At 36.5% G+C, this 13,701-nt stretch overlaps 2 protein-coding genes across 2 annotated transcripts; both read left to right on the top strand.

Moving 5' to 3' along the window:
• Nucleotides 1–3,880: 3,880 nt before the first annotated feature.
• On the top strand, nt 3,881–9,611 carry LOC140824127 (uncharacterized protein At2g33490-like). Its single transcript, XM_073185747.1, has 10 exons — nt 3,881–4,067; nt 4,254–4,326; nt 4,845–4,919; nt 5,578–5,639; nt 5,721–5,789; nt 6,981–7,009; nt 7,088–7,295; nt 7,385–7,615; nt 8,081–9,113; nt 9,345–9,611. Exons 1-10 carry the CDS (start codon nt 3,966–3,968, stop codon nt 9,353–9,355), a joined length of 1,893 nt encoding a protein of 630 aa, XP_073041848.1. The 5' UTR covers nt 3,881–3,965; the 3' UTR covers nt 9,356–9,611.
• Nucleotides 9,612–10,766: 1,155 nt separating this feature from the next.
• On the top strand, nt 10,767–13,184 carry LOC140809774 (probable inactive shikimate kinase like 1, chloroplastic). Its single transcript, XM_073167497.1, has 10 exons — nt 10,767–10,947; nt 11,019–11,068; nt 11,140–11,194; nt 11,263–11,335; nt 11,422–11,509; nt 11,588–11,670; nt 11,753–11,879; nt 11,984–12,062; nt 12,143–12,207; nt 12,303–13,184. Exons 1-10 carry the CDS (start codon nt 10,803–10,805, stop codon nt 12,369–12,371), a joined length of 834 nt encoding a protein of 277 aa, XP_073023598.1. The 5' UTR covers nt 10,767–10,802; the 3' UTR covers nt 12,372–13,184.
• Nucleotides 13,185–13,701: the final 517 nt, after the last annotated feature.

Raw genomic sequence — 13,701 nt, forward strand, 5'->3', positions numbered from 1 at the left:
TTTTCAGGGCAATTCCGTTTGATGTGCCCTTCTTTATGACATTGAAAACATCTATATCTAAATTTACTTTTGGATCTTGATTGTTTTCTTTGATTTCTTGGAGACCTCTTATCAGTTCTTCCACGTATTGTGAGGCTTTCACCTTGCATGTGTCCATTGGATTGGATCTTCCTTTGTAATTCCTTGGATTGCACGGCTGATTGAACTTCTTCAAGGGAGATTGTTTGTTCTCTGCCATATAACATGGCATCCCGAAGATTTTCATATGAATTGGGGAGGGAGTTTAACAATATCAGTGCTTTATCTTCATCCTCCAATTTCACATCTATATTCTCAAGATCATCCAAGATCTTGATAAATTCATCTAATTGTGTTGCAACCTTTTTATCTTCTGTGATCTTGAATGAATATAGGCGTTGCTTCATGAACAGTCTGTTGGCAAGAGATTTCGTCATGTATAAGTGTTCCAACTTGTTCCACATGGCTGCTGCAGAGGATTCTTTTGAGACTTCCCTGAGTGGTTTATCACCGAGGCATAGGATGATAGCAGTTTGTGCTTTGGCAACAATTTGTGTCTTTTCTTTTGAATCTGCTGGAGTTGTATCTTCCCCATTCAGTGCTTCTATCAGTCCTTGTTGGATTAGTATGGCTTTCATCTTGATTCTCCACAGTCCGAAGTCATTACTCCCAGAGAACTTCTCAATATCAAATCTCATCGAACTCATCTTCTTGACCTTTGTGATTATGGCTTCGATCCTTCCCGTTTTCCCACAGACGGCGCCACTTGTTATACTTCAAGATCACGAATCACGCCACAATTAACAAGATCAAAATGAACCAATGAATCTTTCATGCACGTCAAGAAATGCACACGAGGATTACGTGGTTCGGCGATGAAACGCCTACGTCCACGGGAGAACACACCAAAACACTTGTATTGATCAAATCAGCAACCAAGAGTTACAAGTTACAAGAAAAACAATAGCCAAAGAATCGAATCACAAAATGGAAAACTCTTTTCTCTCCTTTTGTTCTCAATTCTCTCTTTTGGATGCTATCTCGGCTTTTTCTTCTTTTTTCTCTCAGATACCTCTCTGCTCTATATAGATATATTAGCATATACATGTCTTCGTGAATTATCTCTCAACTGATTCCTCCCAAGTCTACTCCCGTCATCCAACTGAATACCCAAGCTTCTTGCTAACTGATTTCGGTTATGGCCACTAACCACCATTAGCTTTTCCTTGTTCATGTTTCAACGTCTACTAACATTGGGAGTCACCAGTATTCCAACATCATCTGTGGGAAAATTTGAGCTAAGACATAGAGATGGAACGGATAAGAGAAAGTATAAAACCAACTCAGTGTCATCACATCCTCATCCAAGGATTTAGCAGCCTCCGCTGGAGTTTCATGTGGGAAACATGACCATGGAGTAGTTATGCCAACTCATTAATGAGACAGTGGAGGATTCTCTGAGAAAGAACCAAGTACCCCCATTGTTCGAAGTTCAAGATCAACAACAATTACATAAGAGAATGATCGATTAAAGAGTGGTCGAGGCTAGTTGGAAGTGATTGAGGGAGAGATGAAAAAAAGGCATGTAAGGTGACGGATATGGGTTGGGGCTAGGCTTAGGAGTTGGGGTTCTATGTATAATGTCACAAATGTGGTGGGCATAGATCTTGGGCGCAAGGGAGAGGACAATGTGTGGTGTAGGTGCAGTCAAGCGTTATTGGTGAAACTTAAGTGGAGAGTGAATGGTCTTGGTGAGGCGAGAAAGAATATGTTAGCAAGAGTTTGAGTAAGATGTGCGTACTTTGTAAGGAGGTATTAGTGAAGATGAGGTGTGGGAGAAAGAGATGTGGGGCATAGTCAAGAAGAAGGTGTGAACGAGGTTAACGAGCAAGGCAAGGAGAAAAAAGTCAAGCTGATGTTGATGTGAAAATGAAGCTAAGAGAGAGCGGGGGATGCAATGTAGTTGGTGGGTGTAAAGGACAATTGGGGTGGGGAAAGAAGTTTGCGTCAGGTGAGGAGGTGGAAGTTTTATTTATTTTTTTTCTAAGACATCGTCTAGCAAATGAATTAGAAGTTGAGTATTTTTTTTTCGCGCTAATGCTATGCATAGTATAGGAGTTATGTGGGAGGCGAGGTGGTAAGGAGTTTTTCATTTTTCCTGCTAAGGATACTAGCAGAGGAATTATGTGTGGAGGCAAGATGGTAAGGGATCTTTCATTTTTCATGCTAAGACCGGACTTAGAAGTGGAGTTATGAGATGAGGATGTGAGGGTTTTATTTTCATGCAAAGACATAGCTTAGCAGAGGAGTAAAGTGGTGAGGAGGTGGAACTTTTATTTTCCGGCTAAAGTTATGCCTAGAAGAGGAGTTATGTGGGAGGCAAGGTCATAAGAGGTCTTTTATATTTCCTGCTAAGGCTATGTTTAGGAGAGGAGTTATGTTGAGACTTGAGAGGCGAGGTCGTAAGATGTCTTTCATATTTTCTGTTAAGGCTATGTCTAGCAGAGGAGTTACTAGAAAGACAAGATGGTAAGGATATTTCATTTTCCTGCTAAGGTCCAGTTTAACAGAAGAGTTACGAGAGGAGGAGGTGAAAATTTCATTTTTCCTGCTAAGACATAGCTTAGCAGAGAAGTTATGAGGTGAGGATGTAAGATTTTTATTTTCCTACTAAAGTATAGCCTAGGAGATGAGTAAAAAGGTAAAGAGGCGAAGATTTCATTTTCTAGATAAGACATAGCCTAGTAGAGGAGTGAAGGGGTGAAGAGGTGGAGATTTCATTTTCCAGCTAAGGAATAGCCTAACAGAGAAATAAAAGGCTGAGAAAAAAGTGATTTCATTTTCCTGCTAAGGGTTGTCTTAGTAGAGGAGTCAAGGGCACGAGGAAAATGATGTTTTATTTTCTTTCTAGGGCATGGCCTAGAAGAGGAGTTATCAGGCAAGGAAGTAGAAATTCTATTTTCCTACTAGGGTTTGGCCTTGCAAAGAAGTTATCAAATGAAGATGCAGAAATTCTATTTTATTGCTAAGGCTTGACATATCATAGGAGTTATCGGGCAAGAAGTTTGAAATTTTATTTTTCTACTAATGCAAAGTAGAGGAGTTTGAGGTGATGAAAGTTAAATTTATATTTTCCTACCATGGCTCACCCTAGGTAGAGGAGCTTGAAGTGAAGAGAGTGAAGAGTTTGAAGTATGGAGGGTCAAATGTTCAGAATTTTCTTATTAGAATCTCAAATATGGACCATCAAATTTTAATGTGTATCACTATTAAACTTTTAAGCGAATGAACCACACACTATTCTTTGATATCGGTTCATTGAATTAGCTCGAACTATAAAAGACATATCATCATAATTCATAACTCAAGTTCTCATCACATTCCGTTATTGACGCTCAATTTTGTATTAATAAGAATACATCAAACTTGTGTCATTCTTGAGAATTTTATGAAACTTTTTACCATTAAATTAGTTAACATTTTAATGTTTGTATAATTGAAGTTCAACTAAAATAAATTTAGTAGTAACTTATTTATGATTTTGTAAATTAAATTAATAAGTAAAAATATTTATATGATAAAAATATTTTAAACAAATAAATTTATTCACATTTGTTAGTTTAAATAAATTTAAAAAAACACAATTATGAATTACAAAATTCATAAAATTATATTTTAAAAAGTTTATAAATATCAATAAAAATCCTGTAAAATAAGACATTACATGAAAATCATGATAAATTTGCGATATTTTCAAAGATATTTTGTTTTTTTAATTATGATATTTTATTTATTTAAAAATATGACTTCCTCGATTTTATTTATTCTACTTATTTAATACAAATCCTTGTTTGACTTTTGACTTTTCCTTTGATTTCATTTGATTTGGTAGCGTAAAGAGGTCTCTCTCTGAGTCCAAAAAAACACAGAAATTTCTGTTCGTGGAAATGAAATCGTCTTTGGTTAAGCTGAGAAAAATCGCGATGAACAAGAGCGAGCCCAAGGATAATTGGGATCTCAACATAGATGGATTGAGTCAAGCAGCTAAGGTGCATCTTTCTTTTGATTCAGCCCTAATTATTTCCTTCTTCACTGATCGACCTAATTTTACAGTTTGATTGGTAGCTAATACTACCAAAATTCGATCGACATCAATAAGATGCCGCGTTATTCCAAGATTTTCCATATGTCCTCTGCATTTTTAGACTGAGTTTTGTTGCTTGCATCGTTTGCAGGATATGAAAGATATGAGAACTTGTTATGATAGCTTGCTTTCTGCGGCTGCTGCTACGGCAAATAGTGCTTACGGTAAATAATTATTGAATCATTTATTATGTTTCTGATATCACATTTAGGAGAGGAAAAGAGAGTGGGAGACCCGCACCTTTTATTCTGCAGAAATACTTCTTTTGGAGTGGAGAGTGGCAGATGTTTATTAATGGAGATTATGCGGCCATAATGGATAGCATGAACCTAGTTGTTGTCATCTTTACAGTGGAAGTATAAAATTTGAAGAATGCTGTCGTAAAAAGTGTTTTATCTGATAGATATTGCATCACAACAAAATTAATTGTTATTTGGCTTTTGCCTAATCTCGGAAGGATTTTGGAATGGCGGGAAGTTGAAACTGGGTTGATGATCAAGTGGGTGGAAATAGGAAAAGGATAAATAGCCAAGTCTAGTTTGTTTTTAGCCAGTAAAACTTTATTCTGCACTTACTTCAATCTGTAAATTGAAATATCACCTAACTGCCTGAGTGCCTATCGATTTATCTTATTAGACACATTGCATAAATTTTATCACAACGCATATATGTTTCACTTCAGAGTTTTCAGAGTCATTGCTGGAGATGGGAAGTTGTCTACTAGATAAAACTGCAATTCATGACGATGGGGAAAGTGGTATGCAATCAATTCCGTCTGTCTCTAGAATCTACAGTTTTTTCCCTCAGAGCATCGTCACATGTTGCTGCTTTTCTGTTTCTTTGACGTTATCTGATATGTAAAATGAAGTCAAGCGACTCTTGAATTAATTTTATGTTTTCATTTATACAGCGGCTTGTTTGGTCAATGATCGGATCTGATCGACTGGTCTATCTTGAGCCTCATTTTATTGCAGTATATGTTATTTGAAATATTCTGTTCATATATTTGGCACTTTTTGGTGAAAAACAAAACGTGCTACTTACTATGTTTGTATTAAGGAAGGGTGCTATATTTTTTGAATAATGACTACGTATTTTTACTCTGACAAATACCTTATTACAAATAACTTAAATTTTTATATATAGGAAATGGTCGTGGTTTCAAGGTATTTTTTGATATGCACAGCTCGTTTCGTAAAATACTGGTGTATTTAATCTCGCATCTATGTTATTCTTGATTCCTTCACCTCCTGTTTCACCTTTTGAAGCTTCACCATTTTACTTTTGGTATGGTTTTTTTATTTTTATTTATTAGCACATACATCTCCACAACTTAATTTTGATATGGTTGCCTTCTAGTGCTAGTTGTTTTGAAATCAAAGCTAATGGGCACCTTGTTTTCCTCGATTTCACAGGAGGAACATTATCACTTCTCGGAAGAGTACAGCTTGAACTTCGGAAATTTGTCGATATTTATGTCAGTGTATAGCCATTTTTAGAATTGAATTACAATGGATATGGAGGTTTCCATCATAACATGCTATTCTCTACATTTCAGCGGTCTCATGTCATCATGACAATCACAAATCCGTCAGAATCTCTTCTTAGCGAGCTTCGAAAAGTGGAGGTATCCATCAGATTCAGTGATTTATTTTTGGTTATTGAAAATCTGTTCCTGAATCTCAAGCTTTTTGTTTAATTCTTGTTGAGATGCTTCTGAGGTAGTGAACAGCTTCTCTGATTTGTGTTATGCTTCCATATGCACATCTGCAGACGATAACAATATCTGAAGGCATGAATGGGGAATAAGTTTTGTTTTTGCTTAGCTAGCTGTTTATTTCTCTTATCTGCAACAACAGCAATAATAAAGAGTGGAGCTTTAACTTGTGATGCTCTGATTAATTATGAGCTAGACTATTTATAACAGCAAGAGGCCGACACTGGTCTTTTTCCTCTCGTACCGTGCCTGTTAAAAGTTTGATATCTCCTATGCTAGAAGCTCTGATTGAATTTTTTAGATAGAGCCTTATCAATTGTTTCTTATATTTGATGCGTGAGTAAAAAATTCCTATATTTTGATTTTTTTGTCTTTTGTGTTATTTCCCTTTCTATTTTCCTTTTTTCGATTGTTCCCTCCGCAAGGTGCTGAAATTGGGTAAGAGGGTGGTGGACTTCTGTAGTAACCAGTTAATTGTGAAATCTATCATACCTAGAATCAACTATTTGTTCAAAACTGTTGATCAAATCCCTTTGATCCTGGCAAAAACTTGCATATAGAATTGACGTGGTCTGAACAATTAATAATGCCTTTTGTGGGTGCTAGTATTTTGGATTTTTTTTAAAAAAAATCTCCCAGGATAATGGTGTGACTCTGTCCTAGATAATATCATGCAATTTCATTTCATCGGCTGAGAGAACAATTGGATATCAGCCGTTCCCCACCGTATTCAAAAAAACAAACAAATAAAATATACAAACCTAACCAAACCAAAAAAATCTATCACTGTGGTAAAGAGGTATTTTAGAAAAATCTCCCAGGATAGTGGTGTGACTCTGTTCTAGAGAATATCATGCAATTTCATCTCATCGGCTGAGAGAACAATTGGATATCAGCCGTTCCCCACCGTACCCAAAAAAACAAACAAAAAAAATATACAAACCTAACCAAACCAAAAAAAGCTATCGCTGTGGTAAAGAGGTATTTTCAATGGCTCACCTTGACACTTTTTACCCTAGATGTTGACTAATTACATAGACTATTTAATAATGCAAGTTTTAGTCTGTAATGGCAGTAATGATCTATTTTTCACTGGTGCAGGAGATGAAGTTGCAATGTGATGAGAAAAGGTTCACGCCTTTTCATTTTTAAGAACTTTGATATTTTCCCCTTATGCTATGGATTACAATTTCTTGGATAATTTGCAGAGAGATGTTTGAATATATGGTGGGACAGCTTAAAGAAAAAGGAAAATCGAGACATGGGAAAGGGGAGACTTTTACCTCACAGCAAGTCCATGCAGTTCGTGAAGAATATGATGAAGCAGCAAGGCTCTGTGTTTTTCGTGTTGAATCACTGAAGCAAGGGCAATGTCGAAGCCTGTTGACACAGGCAGCTCGTCACCATGCGGCTCAGGTTCTCTCTTATTTTCACGGATCAAAGTTTAATGTGTTTTATAACTCTTTTTGAAGTCTCTTATTTTTACCCCTATTTCCAAACTACAGTTAAATTTCTTTCGGAAAGGACTTCAATCTCTTGAAGCTGTTGAGCCACGTGTAAAAAATGTTGCAGAAACTCATCACATTGATTATGAGCTTGGTGAGTTGCGTGATGGGGAAGTTGTTGATGATGAAGGGAACAGTTTTGATACTAATGATGACAGAGAGTTGAGTGTTGACTATAGACAAAGTAAGCAGGATCTGGACAATGCTTCTGTATCAAGAAATTCAATGGAGGTGAGTGGATTTTTTTTTGGCTAATTATTTGGTTTCAAATTTTAGCCCAGTCTAATTTCCATTAACAGCTCTGTGGAAAATCATTATAATTAACGTAGTACTTCTAATTTCTCTGTGATCTCCTGTCTCAAATGTTGAATGTTGTTTTGGATGCCTAATAGATCCTTAGGCTATCGTGGAAACCCAAGTTCTGGATATATTTGTTGAGCTAGATATCCATTAGTTGATTGATGCAGTAATTTATTATGTTTGTGAAATGCACACAATGCGAGAACTAGGGTGCTACGCATTTATGATATACCGTATCAACTAATAATCTTTCACTAAGCTAACTTTGCTCACCTTTAGCATAAGTGTTCTTCCGAAGTGAATTACTTCATGTTGACTCATAACTCATTGCATATTCTTTGTTGTCATTTTGTCCTGCCCTTATGTTTGACTTTGCTTGTGAAATGGCATTTGTAGTTGGACCACGTGGTTGCTCCAAATCCACAAATATCGAGAATGAAAGACAACCAAGGGGAGTTGATGCTTAATCAACAACATCGAGCAGGCAGTCATTCTGCTCCAATAAATTCAGAGAAGTTTGGTCCGGCTGAAAGAATCAGAGAAATGCAGGCTACTGTGTGGAAACTTAATACCCATGTGTTGCCCACTCCAGCTGAGGCTAAGAGTTCAAGAACAAATACTTGTACACCACCTACAAGTACGACATTACCCAATAAAAGCTCAAAAAATCTGTGGCATTCTTCTCCACTCGACACAGAAAAGCACAAGAAATTCACGGATGATCATATGTCTGCACACAGTACCTCCAAATCTCTAGTGGCAGTCGAAGAGAACAGTGATAAGCACTTTCTCCCACTTCCTCGCCCTCTGAACGAAGTAGCTGCTGTACCACAAGTTGATGGACATGGTGGAATTGATACTCAAAAAATTAAAAGACAAGCATTCTCTGGTCCATTAGCTCCCAAGCCATCATCTAACAAGCTCCAGTTATTTACCAATGGACCCATTGGTTCTACTGAACCACCCCAAACAATTTCTGGAATGTTTTCCCATGTAACTGGTGGTCCTCCCCCACCACCCTCGTCTCTAAACTTGCCTCACAATGCTGCGCATCATCCTCTTCTATCTTCCCCTAAAATAAGTGAGCTTCATGAGCTTCCTAGGCCTCCCGATTCTTTGGCTTCAAATCCTGTTCGTTCTGCTGTTGCTCTTGGGCACTCTGCTCCTCTAGGCAATAGAAATCGAGAAATATCTCCAACATATAGGAATCCTTTACGGTCATCTAAAGAAGGCTCACCACTTCCACTCCCACGGCTAAGCATCTCTCGAAGTTTCTCTATACGTACTAGTAGTCAAGGGGCCATATCTCTACATGCTGGCAAGGGGCGACAATCTTCTCAAATTGCACAAAACGTTGAAGTAGCTTCTCCTCCATTAACACCTATAGCGTTGCTGAACATGAAGTTACCAAACTCTGGGCAAATACAAGGTAATCACTATGGTAGTAGATACACGCGTAAGCACATACATTTTAGTGCTCAAGTAGATAAGTCATGATTTACAATCCAGAATGAATTGGCTGATTAATTATTTTAGAAGATTTTGTTATTTCTTGCTCTCCGTTACAATAGTATATCAAACAATAAGTAGCATGGAAAGAGAAAATACTAGATATTTGCGAGACAATCTTCTCATCCTAATCTTTGTTCAATTGATACAGGTGGCAACTGAACTATCTTCCATATGCACAAGGAGTGTCTGCGTTCATTCTTTTGGCTTTGTAGGCTGAGTATGTTTTATTAGCTTCTTGTTGGGTAAAGGTCTGTAAATATAGTTTCATAAATTTTGCTCTGACTGCAGAGCTGTTTCCATTATCATATGCTTGATTTTGTAGGATGTATGCTGATTTCTCTTAACTAACTAACTCCATTCGAAAATTGCTTCTTGAAAATTTTGGAAATTGAATGATATGTTGTGTTAATAGGAATATATGTTACTGTACGTTTGTCTAAACGAGACCTGAGCAGCAATTTTTATTTGGATGTCAATTAACTTTTCAGGTCCTTATAGCTGACCTTTTATATGAATAGTGTACTAGTTTTTTTTGTACCTGAAAGCAATTAAACTAATATATAGTAAAATCGAAAAGCCTTTTTCGTTGAAGCTTAGGTACCATGTCAACTATCTATATTTATAATAAAATTAATATTTTTGATATAAAAAATATTATTTCATAATAATCATAAGAGATCATCACAAGCGTTCTTCAAATACTGTCACGATTTTTCTCATTTGACAAATTCTACGAAAGGATCTAAACAATAAATATAATGAGCTGCTCTTTTGGGCCATCAACACAAAAGCCCATAATACACCGAGGATTGCGTGTCGGACTATGTCCATAGGTTGTATGACGATAACATCAAAATAAGAGGTTGGTGAACATGTGTGTCGTCCGCTAATATGCTAAAATATTAGAAAATTGTAGAAATGTATGTGTGTATAGACAGACGTGTATGTTTGTGTGCGAGTGTATGTTTTCAATCGAAGAAAAATGTGTGAAAATTACAATTTCGGTAACGTTCGAATGTGATGATGGCATTAAAGAAACTGGGAAATTCATTACCACAATAATTTATATTTTGTCAATACTTGTGAAACAAGTGTTCAAACTAAGTTGGTCCCAAAACAAAAAATAAAAAAATTTCCATCATCATCATCCTGGATGTTTTTTATTTTGTAGCATCATTATTAACCAAAAACTTGTGTGAGACGACCTCACGGGTCGTATTTAATACTATTACTTTTTATTGTGAATATCGATAAAGTTATACTGTCTCATAAATAAATATTTGTGAGACCGTATTTTGTTATTATTATTTATATTATAATGTGATATGTTCGAAGTTCATGACAAGTGCTTCATTGATTATTATATTTGATAATATAGTGTCTGGGTTGCAAATAATCCTTGTCATTTGATATGGGCTTATATTGATCAGATCAGAGTTTGCAATGTAAATCTTCTCTTGTACATCTTTCCATGCTCTGTTAAACAAAAAATTATATATTTTTTTAATCCAAAGGTATTTAAGACATTTATAATTTTTTTAATCCAAAGGTATTTAAGACATTTTCATTACATTGTGATCCGACTTTTCGTACCAAACACAATACAATGTCGATAATCCAATACCAATCATGTGGCTGTTGCCGTTACAGCATGCCGCCTCCATTTTTCCGTCCATTTTCCGGTTTCTCCGGCAGAGCTTTCCCAACTCCTAACTCTACTGCCCTCGCTGTCCTGGAGAACAGCACTTCAGGTAAAAAGCCTATTGTTCTCCATCACTTAACTTCCATATGCTCTTTATAATCGTGTCTCTCTTTTTGTTAGATTCTGTGGTGGAGAAAGTTGTTGAAGCCGATCCTTTCTCAGCCATTAAAGTGAGTCTTTGACTTCGAATGCTTCTGTTGGATAATCTGATTAGGATTCATAACCCTCTACTTTATTTCAGAAGAGGGCTTCGGAGATATCCTCAGATTTAAAGGGAACCTCCATATTTTTAGTTGGTGAGCGTGTTTTTTCTTCTCCTTTCAAACATATTTCAGAGTTTAATGTCGAGATTGTATCACTGAAGGAATGAACAACTCCTATAAATCTAGCTTGGGGGTAATTCTGGCGGATGCTTTGCGATATTATTTCTTTGACAGGTTTTTTAAAGCCCGCTGTTTCTCGATTAAATGTTCTCTCAGATGCTAGAATGATTGGCTTCATTAAGTGTAGTTTCACAATGCAGTGATAGTTTGGTGGAGGAAGCTGTTGGTGGAAAAGGCGCTGCAGTATCATTGGTTGAGAGCGAAGAAGAGGGATATCTTGCATCGGAGGTCTCTCCTTTTTTGAAAAATTCATTAGTTTCATGCACGATGAAATTTATGGCTGATGCATGGAATTGCTGTTTTTAGACTGAAGTACTGAAGCAGTTGTCATCAATGGGTCGATTGATTGTTTGCGCTGGAAATGGTGCTGTTAAAAGCTCCTCGAATTTGTACGAGTGTCTGTGATTTGTTATAAATACAAAGATCCATTATGCCCTGTATGTAACTCTGATTAATCATTTGCATTTTTAGGGCATTGTTGAGACATGGCATTTCAATTTGGATTGATGTGCCTTTAGACTTGGTGGCCAGAGAGCTAATGGAAGATAGAATTCAACTATCTGCATCAGACACTACCATATGCAAATCTTCTGATGAGGTTCATTCATTTCAGATTTGAGTTTATGTAGAATCTACATACATACCAATCCTAGCAATGTGTGTATTATGGTTTTATGAATAATCTGTAGTGGTTTATATCAGATTCTCGATCAATTAACTACATTGTACGATAGTGGGCGAAGTGGGTATTCTACAGCTGATGCAACCATTTCACTTCAGAGTATGTTCCCCTCATACATGTATTGTTCCTCTTCATTTGGATGGCGTTCTTTTATGCACTCTTGTGCTTGTATGTGGCAGAATTAGCTTCTGAGTTGGGTTATGATGAACTGAATGAGGTTACTGTGGAAGATATGTGTATGGAGGTGAATTGTTGTTGGAATTTGGAAATGACGTATTTTTTTAAAATGTTTAATTGACGACCAAGTAATAGAATGCACCTGCTCTTTATGTTGAACAGGTTCTGAAGGAGATAGAAAGACTAGTGAGAGTGAAGAAGATGATGGAAGAGGCTGCGAGACCATTTTAGTCACAAGGTGCAATTACGTTAGTGTCCGTATAAGAATTGGAATGATTTGTATGTAATTTGTAGGCTGCATTATGTTTTTTCGAATTATAAAAATGAATTCTGTAACATTTTACTCCGCTGCTACACTTTAATCCTTACGAGCTTCTCCCTCTGGATGAGCGTATGGATCATTTGCCTGCAATTGTGTGATCTAGTGGTTTTATGTATGTGTCTGCTATCCAATTTGTAATAACATGAGCAGTGGTGACAATCATCAAGGATCAATTTTCCGATAAATTGGTTTACGACTGCCTAGCTAGAGCCGACTTAAAGTTGGAGAAGTTAAATTACGGCTGGTGGTTGGTTGCACGTCGTCAAGAACATCACGTTTGTGCTTCAGCTCCCTTGAAAAGTTGAGAGAAGTTGAAGAAACTCTATTATTCACCGAAGCCCACAACATCCATATAAAGTTGGGGCATGGATATAATTTTTGGGTTTGAATAATGTATGCGTGTATATATGTTATTTACGATGCTACGAAAAGGCATGCATCAATAAATTGATTGTCGAATTATGGTGGTCAGGAAATGACTGAAATCATGGATACCACTTACCAGTTAAGCAGATTGGATCTATTATATGTGAAGTGATGAAAACCAATTAAGTATGGGAATTTGGAGAGAGATAATTGGTGCAGTGACGTTTTGTTTGCCATTTTGGTGATTCAATCAGAGAGCGATATCTCAAATGGAATATATCAGGTTTTAGCAAACTGATGATCGTGTGTTTGTGTGAGAGAGACTATTTGATTAATTCCTGGTTTTTGGTCATCAATTACCATGCACAATTTCACCATCTGTTATCGTTCATCCAATTAAGACTATATATTGTAAAATCACTTGCACGAAAAATTATCTAATGTAACAGGGGCGATGAACACGAAACCACCACCCATTTGGTGCGTATCAGTAATTCATAATATAATATTATATAATATAATATATATATATAATTATAGGATGGATTGGACAATGTGGGCTTTCCTTTGTGTATCAAAATTCTCATCGTACACGTCTCCTCACATCATTTTGTCCAATCTTGGGATGTGAAGCCCATACTCTCAAAGTCTCATCACTTTAGTTTTGCTTTTCAGTTAACCCAGTAATGTATAAATGTACCGTTTGTGTAGCAAGTATAAAAAAGAAATTTTACTCCTCTGATCGGTTGCATTATTCAGAACCGACCCCCTACTTTATGTACAATAACAGCAAGTAATTTAATGCGAATGTATTATTTGTTGTTTCTTGGGTTGGTTCCTAAAATTGGAGAAACAACAATGGATGGAAAAAAT

The sequence above is a fragment of the Primulina eburnea genome, chromosome 1 (genome assembly GCF_022965805.1).
Source record: "Primulina eburnea isolate SZY01 chromosome 1, ASM2296580v1, whole genome shotgun sequence".
Taxonomy (NCBI): Eukaryota; Viridiplantae; Streptophyta; class Magnoliopsida; order Lamiales; family Gesneriaceae; genus Primulina; species Primulina eburnea.